The sequence below is a fragment of the Rhineura floridana genome, chromosome 6, assembly GCF_030035675.1.
Source record: "Rhineura floridana isolate rRhiFlo1 chromosome 6, rRhiFlo1.hap2, whole genome shotgun sequence".
NCBI lineage: Eukaryota > Metazoa > Chordata > Lepidosauria > Squamata > Rhineuridae > Rhineura > Rhineura floridana.
This window is the reverse complement of record NC_084485.1, coordinates 149210840-149228539: the sequence shown is the minus strand read 5'-3', so window position 1 is coordinate 149228539 and position 17700 is coordinate 149210840. Positions and strand designations below refer to the sequence as shown.

Below are 17700 nucleotides of genomic sequence, written 5' to 3'. Positions count from 1 at the left end.
ATTCACTCATTCTACAACAACTTTTCTAGTCTTCATTATATTGTTTCCCTTTCATTAGTCCCTTTTATTTGCATCATAAGGCATGATCCAAAGGGGAGTTTCTTTGTTTTTTTCTAAGGTATAATTTTCCTGTATGAAATATTATAGATCATGTTTTTGTATAAAGTTAATATTTAAATAATAAGACCCATTACAAAATAGTGCTAACGTTGTATGCAGTGTGTATGCTATGGTTAGGATTTATTTGGTATAGTTTAATATTCTGACTGCTGTAACTTAGCATCTCTCTAGAGTATATAATTTTGTTTTGTATGTTGCAGATTTCCCTTGATAAAGTATTAACATAAGAACAAAAGAAGAGTCCTGCTGGATCAGGCCAATGGCTCATCTAGTCCAGCATCCTGTCCTCACAGTGGCCAACTAGTTGCCCATGGGAAGCCCACAAGCAGGACCTGAGTGCAAACGCACTCTCCCCTCCTGTGGTATTCAGAAACTGGTATTCAGAAGCAGAGCTTGGAAACGTTACTTTTTTGAACTACAACTCCCATCAGCCCCAGCCAGCATGGCCACTGGATTGGGCTGATGGGAGTTGTAGTTCAAAAAAGTAACGTTTCCAAGCTCTGTTCAGAAGCATACGGCCTCCAACTACAGAGGCAGAGCATAGCCATCATGGCTAGTAGCCACTGATAGTCTTATCCTCCATGAATTTGTCTAATCCTCTTTTATAGCCATCCAAGTTGGTGGCCATCACTGCCTCTTGAAGGAGTGAATTCCATAGTTTAACTGAGCACTGTGTGAAGAAGTACTTTCTTTTCTCTGTCCTGAATCTTCCAACATTAAGCTTCATGGGATGTCCATGAGTTCTCGTGTTATGAGAAAGGAGAAAAACATTTCTCCCTCCACTTTCTCCATGCCATGCATAATTTTATACACTTCTATCATGTCACCTCTTATTTGCCTTTTCTCTAAACCAAAAGCCCCAAATGCTACAACTTTTCCTCATAGCAGAGTTGCTCCATCCCCTTGATCATTTTGGTTGCCCTTTTCTAAAACTTTTCACTGAAACGTGTTAGGAACCAGTTCTATTTATATGACTGTCTTTTTTTCTTCCAGGTTTTTCCACTATGGCTGACTGTGATCCTCTATATTGCATTTTGGAGCCACCCTCAGGAACTACTAGCACTGCCAGGAAATCAGTCAAATGTAACTGTTATCAGTAAGACTATGAGTCCCCTCTCCACCAATGCCAGGCAAGCACAGCAAATGCACAGGTTTTAACACCAGGCTCAGAATTAAGGATCTGGGCTTTCCCCCCTTTTTTAATACCCCTTTTATATTTAAAGAACAGCAGATTTCTAGCCCTTGCAGGTGGGAAGAGGGACTTGAAAGCATGTGGGCTATGTCTGGCAGAATTTACTGTAACTAAGTACATATAAATGAAATCATTATGTTTCTTCCCGTGTCTCCCTCTCTCTTCCCTTCCCCTGTTCTTTCCTCTGGGTCAAATTTCTAATCTTATCTATCTATCAAACTATATCATATTTTCCTAAGCCATCACGCAGCATCACATGGAGGTGGGGTGCAGTAGCAGGGTGGCAAGTGAGGCAAGGGCATGAGGGAAGCAAAGATGGTGGGAGCAGGCCATTGAGCAAGCAGCATGGCCAGGTGTAGGGAGAAAGAGGTGAGCTGTGGAGAGAGCTGGTGAGGCGAGTGGGTAGCTGCGGAGTGAGCAGATGAGCAGCCAGGGGGGAGGGCAAGCAGCCGGGGGCAAGTGGTGGCAGAAATGGCATCCTGGGCAGTGCAGCCTCCGTTTGTTGAGGGGGAAACGGCAGTGTGGGGCAGCAGTGGAGCTATGGCGGGGGCAGCAACACAGTGCAGGAACAAACAAGAAGTGTTAGCAGGCCCATGGCAGCTGGCACGCACCTATGGGGGCCAGCACACACCAATGGCGGCTGGCACACACCAATGGCGGCTGGCTCTGGGGAGAATTGCAAGGAGGGTTGGCAAGGGAAGTGGGGTGGTGTCTGGGGGGTGTTTGCAAGTGCCTGGAGGGATACATTTGTGAGTATGCAGTCCCTGTGTGTGTGTGTGTGTGTGTGTGTGAGTGTGTGTTTGGGGGTGCTTGGCTAGGAGACCACCTAGTTAGATTATAATTTCCTATGGACAGGAATGTGTCCTCTCATACTTTGTAAGGCATCATGGATGGCACAATAGTACAACTACTACGTCCGCTACACAGAATACTGCTACTACTAATAATAGTGATAATACTAAGAAGAATTTCTGTAAATCATTAAGGGAAGCAAAATACATTTTGCCAAAAAATGGGTAAATGTGTTTGATTTGTATAATTTATACAGCTCAGAAAATTCAGCTTCTCTCAGTATAGATTTTCAGTTATTCCAACACATTTCTTTTTAAAGCACATATTACATTTAGCTTCATAAACATCATAAACTAAGAAAACATCCCATGACTCCTGTAGGCTATCATATATTATGTTTGCAAATATTTTAAATTTTTAAAATGTTTTTATTTACTTTATTTGTAATTCTTTTGTTTTGCTTTGTTATTTCCTGCCCTGGGCTCCTTTTGTGAGGAAGGCCAGGACAGAAATTTAATAAACAATTATAATAAAATAAACTCACTTTTCCATTTGGTGAGCCACGAATCCTCGCTGGAAGTAGGCAACTGCTAAGTGCTTGTCATTGTTAATGCTTCTGGTAAAGGCCTGAAGGAAGCATGAATTATGAAGAGGGAGCATGATTTCTGTCACATAAATGATTCCTGCCACCCAGTATTGTTGTTGGTCATGTCAGTGACCTCTTGCTTTTGCCAGGCTGTACTCATAGCCCACCAGGCTCTAGCTCTGTCCCCTGGCTGCACCCAGGGGAGCCATAGTGCTTTTGAAATCAAAAGTTGGCAACTTTACAGGATTGTATTTGGGTAAGTTGGGTAGAGATATATGATTGAGAAGAAATAAGTTGAGAGAGATACAATTTTCTAAGTTAGATTCTCCATAGAAACAGTAGTAACACAGGAAAGAAGCAAAGTAAGAACACCAGTATGTAAGTCTCTATCTTTGGAGGTGCAGTCCTGATTGCAAGGGTTGCCACCACTCAGAGATACATGTTACCAAATTCTTTCAAGCTACACAGGAAGTTGATTAGACTGGAAAAGACCAACCCAAATTGTGTTTGCATTGCAGGAGACCTCTCCTCCTCTCTGAGATATTGTACTGGCGTACACATTTGTAAAAATGCAAACACAAATTGGGTTGGTCTTTCACAGTCCAAGCCATTTCCTGTGTAGCTTCAAAGAATTTGGTAACATGTGCCTCAGAGTAGATGGTGAGTGGTGGCAACATCTGCCATCTCCAAAGATGGAGAATTACATTTCTGTATGTTTGTTGGTGTTCTTCTTACTTTGCTTCTTTCCTGTGTTACTACTGTTTCTATAGAGAATCTAACCTAGACAGTTCTATGTTTCTCATTATTCATCCTAGATATCTGTGTCAAATTTATTTTTATTAATTTCAAAGCCTTTTTATTGGTCAGTGTCATATGATGGTGAAGACAGCCTTTTGTGTTTCAAATTGGAGGTTATAATAATAATAATAAAATTTTATTTGTGAGTCGCCTATCTGGCCGAATTAACGGCTACTCTAGGCGACGTACATTAACACATAAAATAAAATACAATATAAAACCAATACAACCACACTCAATAATTAAACTAATCACCCCTCTTACATTTAATCAACAGCATTAAAAACTAACCCACCCCAGCGATCCTGTAGGCCTGCCTGAACAGCCAGGTCTTCAAGGCTCGGCGGAAACCTATCAAGGAGGGGGCATGGCGAAGGTCGAGAGGAAGGGAATTCCAGAGGGTGGGGGCCACAATCGAAAATGCCCTCTCTCTGGTCTGCACCAGCCTTGCTGTTTTAACTGGTGGGACCGAGAGAAGGTCTTGTGTGGCTGATCTTGTCAGGCGGCATAATTGGTGATGCTGGAGGCGCTCCTTCAGATAAACTGGGCCGAAATCGTACAGGGCTTTAAAGGTCAACACCAGCACCTTGAATTGGGCCCGGTAAACAACTGGTAACCAGAAGGTTATGTTCTATTTCTATTTTGGGTGCATTAACAGTCGAATCTGAAACTGCAGTTTGATGTAAAATCAGACTGATTACAATATGTTGCTACTTCAGCAATGACTCTAGCTGTTGGGAAAAAACAAACTTGGCCTGCCCAAGATGCATGTTTTCAGCCTGCTATGCTTAAACTACTCCACTTAAGGAAAGGGGGGCATGGTCAATTAAAACCATAGAGTACACCTAGAATTTTGCTAAAATATATTTTACCTCCCACTGTTTTATCTTGTGCAAACTGAGACACTCCTCGTGTCCATTGGAAACTATTCTGCAGAATAGTCAGTGCCATTATTCCACAATTGTTTTTGGAGTTTTCTTAGCGTTGCAAAGTGTTGCTGTACTTCACTTATTCACAGAAACAGAAGCAAAAGAAAATGATTTACTATAGGAAACTTCACTAAAATTGCAAAGTAAATCAAACATATTTAAAGTGACTATCTGAACTATATCAACTGTTTTAATATTGTTGCTTCCTCCCTGCTAAAACAAGATCAGCATAGCACATATCTTATTTCTGTTATTTGGGCTGATTGTAGGTGTTGCCATCACAATCATGCTTAGGATAGGTAAAATGACTGTGGGGGGGAGGAAGAGGGGACGGGAGAAAGAAGGGAGGAGGAAGGGAGAGGAGAGGGGGAGGAGGGGAAAGACAGGTCTGATCACTTGCATGCTTATTGAGTTCATTGGGATTTACTCCCATGCAATCATGCTTAAGATAGGTAAAACTGACCATGGGGAGGGGGAGGAGGAGGGGGAGGAGGGGGGAGGGGGGAGGAGGGGGGAGGAGGGGGAAGGGAAGGGGGAAGGGAAGGGGGAAGGAGGGAATTGGAAGGGGAGGGGGAAGGAGGGAATTGGAAGGAGGAGGGAAGAAGCAAAAGGGAGATGATGCGAGGGAGGAGGGGAGGGGAGGGCAGGTTTGATCATTTGCATGCTTTTTGAGTTCAGTGAGATTTACCCCTGAACAGTCATGCTTAGGATAGGTTAAACTGACCTGGGGGAGGGGGGAGGGGGGAGGGAAGGAGATTGGATGTGTGGGCACTGGGCAGAGAGAAGCGCCTTTCCAAAAGGAAAACATTGTGAACAGTATCATTCTTTTTCAGGGTTTCCCCCACCTTTTTATTCTACAGCAGGCACATGCAGTCTCTCACTCAAATTTCATCCAAAGCTATCACTGGCCACATCCACACCAGACCTTTATTCCGCTTTAGACAGTTATGGCTTCCCCCAAAGAATCTTTGGAAGTGTGGTTAATGAAGGGTGCTGAGTAGGGTTGCCAGGTTCAAGGCCTGAGACTCTTCCTGTATCTTTAGGAGAAGAGAAGCCAGCCAAGTGCAGGTGTTCTTGCAACCCCGTAATGGGAAAAACCACAAGGTGGAATTCTCCCTTCCCCCTGCACAACTTTTAAAGATACAAAAGACCTTTTGGTTGCCAGGCCCAGCCTCCAAGTTCAGTCTCAGGCCTTGAACCTGGCAACCCTAGTGAGAGTTGCTAGGAGATGCCCTATTCACCTCACAGAGCTTCAGTCAGAGTGGCTGAATGTTAAACCACTTTGGCCACTGGAGCTCTGTCAGGGGAATAGGAGTCTCCCCTCAGCACCCTTCACAAACTGCACTTCCCAGGATTCTTTGGGGGAAGCAATGACTGTCTAAAAGTGAAATAAAGGTCTGGTATGGGTGTGGCCCCGTGATTAGGCAAGCCCAGCAGCTGTGAGTCTGGCTTTTATAATATGGACAGTTGGTTCTTACTGAGCATGCCTGGCCTTATCATTGAGTTCAATGCTAAATTTCTTAAATTAATTAAAAATCTGCCAGGCATTTTTTAACTTTTAAACTACAGAAGATCAATGTCAGTGTATTGGCCAAGGTCAGTAATAGGATTACAGGTACTCTGTGAACATGGCTGATTTTTTAATTAATTTCAACAAATTATGAGAACTCTGACAGAAAAAAGTCCAAAAGGGCTCTGGTTTCTCTCTCTCTCTTTTTACCCTTTGAACTCTCAATTCTGACTGCTTTGTGTATCACCATGAAAATTTAGAGGGTTATTAAGGAAGCATTTCTGAGTTCAGGACTATAGGTTTTGTAAGATTTTGTTTTGAAATGAGCTTATGGGAAGCATGAGAATGGCATGTGGGGTATTTTCAATTTAACATTGTGGAATGTGAAGAATCCATGCTGGCTGTAGTATATACAGCCACTCTCGTGGTCGTATAATGAGTGAAAATAGCATGCAAAAATGCAGTGTATTACGATGAGTTGTTTGCAAAAATGTGTACATTAGTCAAAACTGACTACATAAATGTGTTTATAAGGAGAAATTAACAGTAAAATGCTGGAAATTTTTCATGAGGATTTTTTAAAAATTTGCACAGAAATGTGCAGTGCTGAATTTAAGACTGGAAAAATAACAAACTAAAAGAACTGAATTTGACAGCTTGTTCTATACGTAGCATCCAGCCACCTTTTTTTAAAAAAAGCTAACATCAGAGAATTTTAGAACTTGATCTCTTACCTGCTGTGCCTCATCCAAATTTCCCATGATCAGGTGGATGCAGCCCATGTTAAAGGAGATTTTGGAAGAAGGATTCTGAACTTCAGTGAAGGCTGCCAGGGCTCCTGCCCAATCTTTGCGATCTGCTGCAGATACACCCTCACTCCAGAGGCGGATAGTCTCAACAAGTGACATGGCAAAGGTGGGAACCTGTAGTAGTCCAGGGGCAGGCAAAGTTCCTCACAAATACCTGCTCCCCCTCGTCTTAATCTGTCTTGCACTTTCAGCCAATGTGCTCTGCTTGCTTGTGTTCATTCCTCTGAAAATTCTTCAGAGTGTTGCAATCAGAGCAGGAAGTGTCTCCACTCAACTGATAACAGGCCAGCTACAAGAGGGGAAGTAATGATGTGAAGTGAAGCGGTTTCTAAACAGAGCACTCTCTGTAAATGTGTGATGAATAGGCATGCCACATTTTCTGATGCTTCCTCCTCTTTCAGCTACTGTTATGCCTTCTTTCTTCTGAATTCCACTCCATGCCTCAGCAAAATCCCCCTCCTCATCTATGTTTGTACTGATGACTTGAGGAGTTTGTGACAAGGGCTAAGGTCACACCCACACCATACATTTAAAACACTCTTATACCACTTTAATAGTCATGGCTTTCCCCAAAGAATACTGGGAGATGTAGTTTGCAAAGGAAGCTGGGAATTTATCCACCTGGGAAAAGCCATAGAGAAGAGATTGCTGTACAATTGCCCAATTGGGCAGGTCCCAATTCTTCTAATTGGAGCGACTTAACATGGCTGTGGCAAATATAAGTGTTTAGAACTGGGCAGTACAACTGAGGACCACACCAATTCAAAGTCAATCTGCCATCTGTCCAGGATATTGTTGTGTGGCATCGAGTCAGGAGCAGAGCTGTTCCCTATTTTCCCCCCATAGATAATAGCTGGAAGATGTTTACTTAATAGGCAATCTACTTGCAGTGTGTGGTTTTAAGGCTGGGGTTCTATGTAGTTTGCATACACAAATATGAGTGCATAAGTAAAAAGGAAGCAGTATAGTGCCCATGTGTCCTACTTTATAGAAGACAGTCCTTTATTTGAAGGGTTGTCAAGGGGCAGTCCTCTCTTTGAAGGAATCCTCTGTTTGAAAGGCCTCTGTTTGAAGGGCTGGTTTAAAGATAAAGAACCATAAAGAAGTGAGAGCTGGGGCCTTGAGGTTGCCCATCAACAGTCAGCACTTAGACAGCAGACTGAGCACAGACACACAGGATGCCTGGTAATAATTGCCCCAGCTATGTGGAGAGGTATTGTATTTCTATTTAAATTAGGATAATTATTTCTACATTTGTGTGTGTGTTGGCATTTTGCAATTTGGGGTGGGGGGGACTGCTGTCTTTTGTTCTCATTTTTTGGTGATGCATAAGTGACCTATCCTAGGAAGTAGTGAGAATGTAGGCAGGAGGAGAGAGTCAGATCTGGGTTTTGCAGCTAATGGGAGGCAGGGGCCTTGCTGGGCTTCAATGCTGTTTGCTTTGGGAACAAGTGCTTCTGGTGCTCAGGCAAGTGCTGCTTTTCTGGATGCCTGCTGTCCCCTCCCAAATCTGAGCATGTATGTTTGTAAACAGGTATCACAAAAATATTGCCAAGTCTCCAATGCATTCTCCTGCAAAAGGAAACTAAGCCTCACAGTGCTTCTCCTGAAACCTCTTACTACCCAGGGAAATGGAAATGGACTGCCTTCAAGTCGATCCCGACTTATGGCTACCCTATGAATAGGATGTTCATGGTAAGTGGCATTCAGAGGGGTTTTACTATTGCCTCCCTCTGAGGCTAGTCCTCCCCAGCTGGCTAGGGCCTGCTCAGGTTTGCCACAGTAATAACCATGCCATCATACCATTCCTGTCTAGCTTAGAGAAGTCTGAACTGGAATCAAAGTCGCTTCATGTGACGGTGTAGTAGAAAGACAGAATGTCCAGCATAGTTCATTGACCCTGTATAATTACTCTGGCCACCACCCTGGGCCTGCCCCTAGTTCTGAGGAAGTGGTTAAGTGACTTGACAGTTTAGTCCATAACGATAATATAATATTTAATAATTGGCATTTATACAACAATCTTTCACTGTTCAAATCACTATATAGTGCTCCATAATTTTATATACACTGTTATCTTGTGCCCTCCCTTCAAGATGTGTAACAGTCTCTTTCCAACACGTTCTCCCACCATTTTATTATAGCAACTCTGTGACGTAGGTTAGGCTGAGATGTAATGACTGGCCCAAGGCCACCCACTTAACTTCGTGGCTGAGTGGGGTTTTGTACCTAGTCTCCCCACTCCTACTGCCACATGCTAACCACTGCTTAAACCTCACTCTATGATGACATTATCTCAGTAATCCTTACAACACCCTGTAAGATAGGTTAGTATTGCCACCTCCATATTGCAGACTGAAATGCTGAAAGAATAGTGAGTTCACAGTTGAAGAAGTGAGATCTGAACTGACTCTTTGTTACTACACACACGCACACACACTCGCAGGTCCCTGGCAGTAGGCAATCTTTTCCCATGAGGCAAGGACTCTTCCTTCTCCTTTTCCTCTCTTGTGGGTTCTTTCAGCATGCAATAAAAGTCTTGTGTATCTGACACATTTCCTTCTAAAAATCATGATGCTATTGGAAAGTGAAATCTATCAGCAAATGAGAATCTTATGCCCAAGATTCAACTACAGCTATTTATGGATGATCCACCCATCATCTCACTTCAGTCTTGCAGGAAAAAGATGAAGAGGACAGAATGCATAGTTGGTTAATGTTACTTTCTCTCAAACAATTTTTCTGACATTGCTTTTGCTTAAAATGGCAGAAAGTTTAGGAAATACTGGATTGGCCTGTCTGCATAGTATGATTTCTGTTTTGGGAGGAAATGGCTGTCTATTATATAATATTTGTGATGGGCCTAGGAAAATTGGGCTTGTGTCCCTCTTCAGATATGAACAACTCATTCCATGGCCTTGAGCAAGTCGTAAAAACATAATAAGAGCCCTTCTGGATTAGGCCAATGGTTCATTTAGTCCAGAATCCTGTTCTCAAATGCTTTAGGCAAGCCCGCAAGCAGGACATGAGCACAACAACAGCCTCACTGTTTGTGATTCCCAGCAATTGCCATTCAACCCTTCCATCTGATATTTAGAAGTGCCACTTAGCAATGATTGTAATTGTAATTAAGTAGTATATAAATTGACAAAATAACAACAGTGTACAGTCATTATGGCTAGTAGCCACTGATAGCCTTATCCTCTTTGAATCTGTCCAACCCCAAGTTTTAAATTTTTTATTTATTAATGTTTATCCTGCCCTTCCTCCCAAGTGGCCCAGAGTGGCAAACAACGAAACAGCAAAAACAATACAATTTTTAAAAAAGCATTTTGAAACAAATATCCTCAAAGGTACACAATTTCAAGGATGTCAGGAACAATATCTTTGAGCTATTAAATGCCTGGGTGAACAGGAAAGTTTTTTAATCCCACCTAAAAGTTAGTAATGAAGGTGACAGACATACCTCACTGGGAAGGTTTTAAGAAGCAGAAAGCAGAGAGTAGGAATAAACGGACAGTTCTCCCAATGAAGGGCTGTAGAAAGTGGAGTCCCTCAAGGGTCAGTATTGGGACCTGTACTTTTCAACTTGTTTATTAATGACCTAGAATTAGGAGTGAGCAGTGAAGTGGCCAAGTTTGCTGATGATACTAAATTGTTCAGGGTTGTTAAAACAAAAAGGGATTGCGAAGAGCTCCAAAAAGACCTCTCCAAACTGAGTGAATGGGCGGAAAAATGGCAAATGCAATTCAATATAAACAAGTGTAAAATTATGCATATTGGAGCAAAAAATCTGAATTTCACATATACGCTCATGGGGTCTGAACTGGCAGTGACCGACCAGGAGAGAGACCTCGGGGTTGTAGTGGACAGCACGATGAAAATGTCGACCCAGTGTGCGGCAGCTGTGAAAAAGGCAAATTCCATGCTAGCGATAATTAGGAAAGGTATTGAAAATAAAACAGCCGATATCATAATGCTGTGGTGCGGCCGCATTTGGAATACTGTGTACAGTTCTGGTCGCCTCATCTCAAAAAGGATATTATAGAGTTGGAAAAGGTTCAGAAGAGGGCAACCAGAATGATCAAGGGGATGGAGCGACTCCCTTACGAGGAAAGGTTGCAGCATTTGGGGCTTTTTAGTTTAGAGAAAAGGCGGGTCAGAGGAGACATGATAGAAGTGTACAAAATTATGCATGGCATTGAGAAAGTGGATAGAGAAAAGTTCTTCTCCCTCTCTCATAATACTAGAACTCGTGGACATTCAAAGAAGCTGAATGTTGGAAGATTCAGGACAGACACAAGGAAGTACTTCTTTACTCAGCGCATAGTTAAACTATGGAATTTGCTCCCACAAGAAGCAGTAATGGCCACCAGCTTGGATGGCTTTAAAAGAAGATTAGACAAATTCATGGAGGACAGGGCTATCAATGGCTACTAGCCATGATGGCTGTGCTGTGCCACCCTAGTCAGAGGCAGCATGCTTCTGAAAACCAGTTGCCGGAATCTTCAGGAGGGGAGAGTGTCCTTGCACTCGGGTTCTGCTTGCGGGCTTCCCCCAGGCACCTGGTTGGCCACTGTGAGAACAGGATGCTGGACTAGATGGGCCACTGGCCTGATCCAGCAGGCTCTTCTTATGTTCTTATGTAAGGTAATTCCTTAAGTGGGAAACTGCTGTGGACAAGGCCCTGTCACGAGTTGTGGCTATCACTACATCTGATAGTAGCAAATTCCATAGTTTAACTAGGCACTGTGTGAAAGAAGTTCTTTTGTCTGTCCTGAATCTCCCAACATTCAGCTTCATTGGATGACTCTGGGTCCTACTATTGTGAAAGAGAAAAATATCTCTGTATCCATTTTCTCCACATCATGTGTAATTTTATACAGCTCTATCATGTCCCCCCCATATCACATGCTTTTTTCTAAACTTAATGTCTCAAATTTTGTTAATTTTCCTCATATGGGAATTGTTCCAGCCCATTTTGGTTGCCCTTTTCTTAACTTTTCCCAGCAATATGACATACTTTTTGAGGTGCAGCAACCAGAACCATATACAGTATTCCATACAGTATGTGATTGCACCATACTTTTGTGTAATGCCATTATGCTAAAAGGCAGTATTTTAAAAAAAAAATTAATTAGTTTTCCATATAAGGTGAACAATAACAGTTCCTCCCCCCCAACTTCCCCTGCCCCCAACCCCCCAACCTCTGGAAGCGTAGCCAATATACATCTGTTGCGCTACACAAGAGGAAAGTATAGAACAATGACAAATCAAGTATGGTGGTCAGTTCAGCCCAGACGTCCCCTCCGCAGCTGGGCATGAGACGTTGGTGTGTAATAAAATAATACTATAGTTCAATAAAATCATCCTCTTCCTGAGTTCCATTTAATGCTTTCATTTGCTTTGTTAAGTTCTCCATTAACACTATTGTCCAAAATTTTTGTCTCTAGGTTTCCAAGCATAGATTATCCAGTTATTTCCAGTGCAAAGCAATTGCTAAAGATCAGTAATACACAATTTTAACAGTTATGGCTTTCCCCAAGGTATCCTGGGAACTGTGGTTTATTAAGAGATGTCAGGAGACCACTATTCTCCTCAAAGAGCTACAATTTCCAGTGTAGTTTAACAATTTATTCCTGTTCCCAAGGAAGTATTATTCACTGTTTATAATGGTTTTGTTATTCACACATGGGTAATTTTTATTTTTTGATAATGAAATAAATATGAAAGGTTTCTGGATGTGTGAACCCTAGCTATGCTACTGACTGAGAGAAACCAGAATTGACAGATTGACCCAAACTGACTTAGAGCAGCCTTGTTTTATTCACAAACTGAATAAATCTTCACCGATATTTTCATTGTGGATGCATCTTTGAGTGGTTTTCTTTTGAACAGTGGAAGCAGAGGCTGGAGGAGACACGGTGACTAATCTTTCTTAAATTAAAAATGTCATGTTCACAGACACACAAATCTGAACTTTGACTCCCCCCCCCTTTTCATTCTCCCATTACAAGCGGGGACTCCTGCAAGCATTCTTAATGAGGCACAATCTGGCTTCTCCAGGATTGCTATAGCAACGTTGGGAAACACAGGGGTTATTGTGGGGTGGGAAGCTCCATTTGACTGTAGGAAAAGCAACAGTGATCCACAGGCAACTTAAACAGAAGGGAGAGAAAAGCAATGACTTGTGAATATGAACATTTGCCTTTGCAGAGCTCTTTTGAAATAAAATGAAAGGATATTTTCTATTCATCTTGCATATATTTTGCATCAGCTTCCACTTCATCTTTCCAATGCCATGATCTCAGGCTTTTAGGGGACCATGTTTTGTATATGTTCCCCCTCTTCAAAACAGGATGAAGAGTAAAAAATCAACCCTTCAAATACAAAAGGGCTAATTTTAACCATTATGTTATACTACAAGGGCTGATCCAGAACATTAGTGGATACCCAAGTATGCCCAAAATATATCTACTTGACCATTATATAATATAAAAGTGATATTGCAGCAGGAGTGTAGTGACAGGCAGGGCCGGCCCCAGGCATGCTTGGACCCTTGGGCATCAGCTTGCCCCGGGCCCTGGCATGTGCACATATGTGTGTGCGTGCGTGCAGGGCCCCCCACACCCCCACCTACCTGTCTCCGCTCCCCTTCCCCCCATGCCCCCTCCTACCTGTCTCCCCTTCCCCTGGAGCTACAGGGGCCTCTGACGGGCCCTTCCGCTCCCCTTTCGCAATCCGCAGCAACAGCTGAAGATCGCAGGACAGGAGCTTCCGCCGGCCCACCATTCCCTCGCCCCACCTACCTGTCTCCTGTCTTTTAGCATTGCCATTAAGCAAGATGGTGGACACTGTTTCCCTAAGGGGATGAAGCCTCCGCCACCATCTTGGTTGATGGCACGTGTGCATGCTATGCACACACATGTCTGCCATCAACCAAGATGGCAGCAGGGGCTTCAGCACCTTAGGGAAACCTCTGTCGCCATCTTCATTAAGGGCAATTCTAAAGGCAGGAGACAGGTAGGTGGGACGAGGGAATGGTGGGCGGGCAGAAGCTCCTGTCCTGTGATCCGCGGCTATTGCCGCGAATTGCAGAAAGGGAGCGGAGGGGCCCCTCAGGGGCCCCTGTAGCTCCAGAGGCCCTCAGGCCACTGCCCCACCTGGCCGCTCTTTAGAACCGGCCCCGTGGGGGAGGGTCAAGTGAGGGCATTGCTCCCTCAAATGATAATTCTGTCCCCCCCAATGAATTTTCCCTTCAGTCACCAAATTTCTAGCATTGCAGTAACTGACAGCTTAACCTGAGCTTTTAAAAACACAGTTTAGGTATCCAAAGAGGGGGGCAAACATGTTAATAATAAGTTTGAGTTTAGGAAGTTTGTCTTGAGCAGGGCCCAGTAGTTGAGGGGAGGTGCTGGGAGGAGAGGGGAAAGGGGCAGGAGGGATAAGGCCAAGAATGTGGCTGAGTGTGATCAATAAAGTTCTCCTTGAGAATCCACAGTATCTTTGCCTCAGTATCTGAGTGTCACAGTATCTTTGATAAAAGGGGGTAGCAAATGTAAGAGGTGAAAGTGTGAATAAAGTGAAAAAAAATCTTGGGGGATGGGGGAAGGAGTTGGCAAGCCTAAGGGTTTGCAATTGGAGGAAGGCAAGCCAGGAAGGACAATATTGTGATGCACTGCAGAGCATCTCCCCATTGTTGCCAATTTAATTATTTTCCCACTAAAATCTAGTGTTTTTAGGTGCATGCCTGGTGGCGAATTTTCCTGTCTTGTGGCTAGTGGGAAGCCTAGTGGATGTCAAACATTTTATGGTCAGAATCTGGCAATTTTTACAAATACTTCAATTTCATCCCCCCTCCCCCACTATTATGTATTTCATGAAACCGTCCAGCCAAATCTAGAGGTTTAAAAAATTGTCTACTTTTTGATATTTTATTGTATTTTTCATTATTTGCACGTTAGTTCTCTGTGTACAGTCTCTAAAGTGCTACTTGACTATTGTTTCAGTTTTAATGCAAGCCATGGCTAGTTGGCTACCCCTTTGATTGAAAGCATACCAAGGTAATTTACCCAACACAACACAATGAGCCAGTGACAGAGGGGAAGGTTTTTAAGTCAAGTGTCCAGATCCTCTGGTATGCTTGTTTTTTAGAGGAATAAAGTCAAGGAGGTTCTTGCCAATTGGCTGACTGAGAAGGAAGATGTGCAGGCAATATTCTACCCAATCAAAGTGTGATACAGAGTGAAACTGAAATGGACTGCCTTCAAGTCGATCCTGACTTATGGATACCTATGAATAGGTTTTTCGTGGTAAGCGGTATTCAGAGGAGGTTTACCATTGCCTTCCTCTGAGGCTAGTCCTCCCCAGCTGGTGAGGGCCTGTTCAGCTTGCTGCAGTTGCACAAGCCAGCCCCTTCCTTGTACGCAACAGCCAGCTGGAGGCAACTGGGCTCCTTGGGACTATGCAGCTTGCCCACGGCTGCACAGGTGGCAGGGCATGTAACCCCTGAGCCACTCACTGTAGAGGTGATTTTTTGCTGGCCCTTTACACCCAGGAGACACGAGCGGGGATATGAACTCACAGACTCTGGACTCCCAGCCAGGTTCTCCTCCCCACTGTGCTATAAGCATAAGTACCACCAAAGGAGACATGATGATTTAGTAACTGTAAGCCTCAGAAATAAATGGCCTGAGCATGCACAGAGTGGACCTGCATCACCAATGAGGAATCTTTGTTTGTATTTAATAAGGTGATTCCACAATGGGTATCCTTTGTATAAACAGTACAATTTATATTCATCACAGGAACAGCCTGTGGATAAGGCAAAGGCCCATCTAGTCCAGCATACTGTTCTCAGAAGCAGCCAACCAAACACACACACACAGCATTTTTTAAACTTAAAAAAACCAGGAATGCAAAACCTCCATACTTCTTTCAGATCTAAAAGACACACACACAAAATTTATATCTGCAGTTCCAATACAACTTTAATACAACACACCAATGGTTGCTAGTACTTTTAAATCCTATTATCCACCTTGTTAAACAATTCCTCATAAGAGTGTTCCACCATAATGCAAAAATAGTGTGGCGGCACCTACCCTGTGGAATTCCCTCCCCTTAAATATTAGATAGGCAAAATCTAGGGTTGCCAGACCTCCGTTTTTTAGCCTGAGACTCCGGTTTTTGGGAGTCACCTCCTGCTTTCTGGCTGACTCGCCTTAATCTCCGGACTTTCAGCTTTCATTTAAAAAAAAAGTTTCTAGGTGGTCTTGTTTCAGAGATACACACCAAAACGTCAGCCCCCCCCAACTTCTTGGTTGCTCTAATCCCTGCCCTTTCAGGTTTTTAGCCAATAAAAAATCAGGGTTGTGACTGACAAGGAAAGATAAAGCCAAAAATGTAAGAGTCAAATTGAATTGTCTGCTTTCAAGTCGATTCTGACTTATGGCGACCCTATGAACAGCGTTTTCATGGTAAGAGGTATTCAGAGGGGGTTTACCATTGCCTCCCTCTGAGGCTGAGAGGCAGTGACTGGCCCAAGGCTCAGAAATGTGCTTTTTCCTGCTTTTCTGAACATCTCACAGATTGAATAAGTAAGCTTTCAGTCTTTTTCTCTCCTGTGTGTAGGAGTCAGAGAGGTTTAAATTTTGAAGAGGGCAGTGTTTTGCAAACTTCCCAAATTGAAACTTTAACCCTCTTTTCTCTTCTTCCAGGCGTTTTAACAGCATTTGAATAACATGTGTTTTTAACTTGCTTATCTGTTTTTATGGGTTTTAATGGTTTATATTTGTATACTTGTTTTTAATGTTTTTAATTGTTGTAAACCGCCCAGAGAGCTTCGGCTATGGGGCAGTATATAAATGCAATAAATAATAATAATAATAATAATATTGGTAACAAGGACCAGACGGTCCAAACATATAAAACCAATTCTGGCCTGCTTGCATTGGCTGCCTGTATGTTTCCGAGCTCAATTCAAGGTGCTGTTTTTAACCTATAAAGCCTTACACGGATTGGGACCACAATACATGATGGAACGCCTCTCCCAATACGAACCCACCCATACACTATGCTCAACATCTAAGGCCCTCTTCTGGGTACCTACTCTGAGGGAAGCTCGGAGGGTGGCAGCAAGTTATCTTTTTGGTGCCAGGTCAAATCTTTCCTCTTCTCCCAGGCATTTTAGCATGTTTTTTTTTAATTGTTTTAAATTTTTTAAAGTGTGTTTTAAATTGTTTTTGAAAGATGTGTTTTAAACTTGTATATTTGTTTTTAATGTTTTTAGTTACTGTAAACCACCCAGAGAGCTTCGGCTATGGGGCGGTATACAAATTCAAAAATAAATAAATAAAATAACAACAACAATAATAAATCTAGTACTTGATTTTCCAGAGTAAACATACCCAAAGTAAACCCCATTGAATTCAGTAGGACTTTCTTTTCAGTAGACATGGTTAGGATTGTGCTGTAAATTGATGGGACTTTTGAGTGAACATAGGAAAGAATTGTATTTGTGTTGTATATCTTTCTCTCCCCCTCCAATCCTATTTTTAAAGCAATTAGACAGGGCTTACTTAGGTATCGCTGTTTTTATTATGTTGGAAACTAATACTGATTTAATTTTTTAATGTTCTGCAATTATCAACTGGTTTTGACAATAAACTATTATATGGGGTGTATGTATTTTTACATCTCCAATGTGCGTATGTATATGGGAATCTTTCCAACAACCCTCTGAGGTAAGGTTGCAGTCTGGAAACCAAGGCAGCTCACAATAAGAAATAAATCCCTTTAAAATCCTATAACCATAAAAACAAGTATAAACAGTTGCAAAACAGCTTAAAGTGGCATGATTCTGAATTTTGGGTTGTGTGAATGAAGTTGCTTATTACTTGAGGTTGCAGTTCTGTCCCTGTTTGAGTAAGCCCCACAGAATACACTGGAACTTGCTTCTGAAT

General features: G+C 42.7%; 1 protein-coding gene across 1 annotated transcript in view; it reads right to left on the bottom strand.

Moving 5' to 3' along the window:
* Nucleotides 1-7216, bottom strand: part of NCF2 (neutrophil cytosolic factor 2) — a 42260-nt gene extending 35044 nt beyond the window's left edge. The window contains exons 1-2 of the mRNA XM_061634065.1: nucleotides 6662-7216; nucleotides 2649-2731 (exon numbers count right to left, since the gene is read on the bottom strand). Of these exons, the coding sequence (XP_061490049.1) occupies nucleotides 2649-2731; nucleotides 6662-6835 (257 nt within the window). The 5' untranslated portion in view covers nucleotides 6836-7216. The remainder of the gene's footprint in view (nucleotides 1-2648; nucleotides 2732-6661) is intronic.
* Between the last annotated feature and the right edge of the window lie 10484 nt (nucleotides 7217-17700).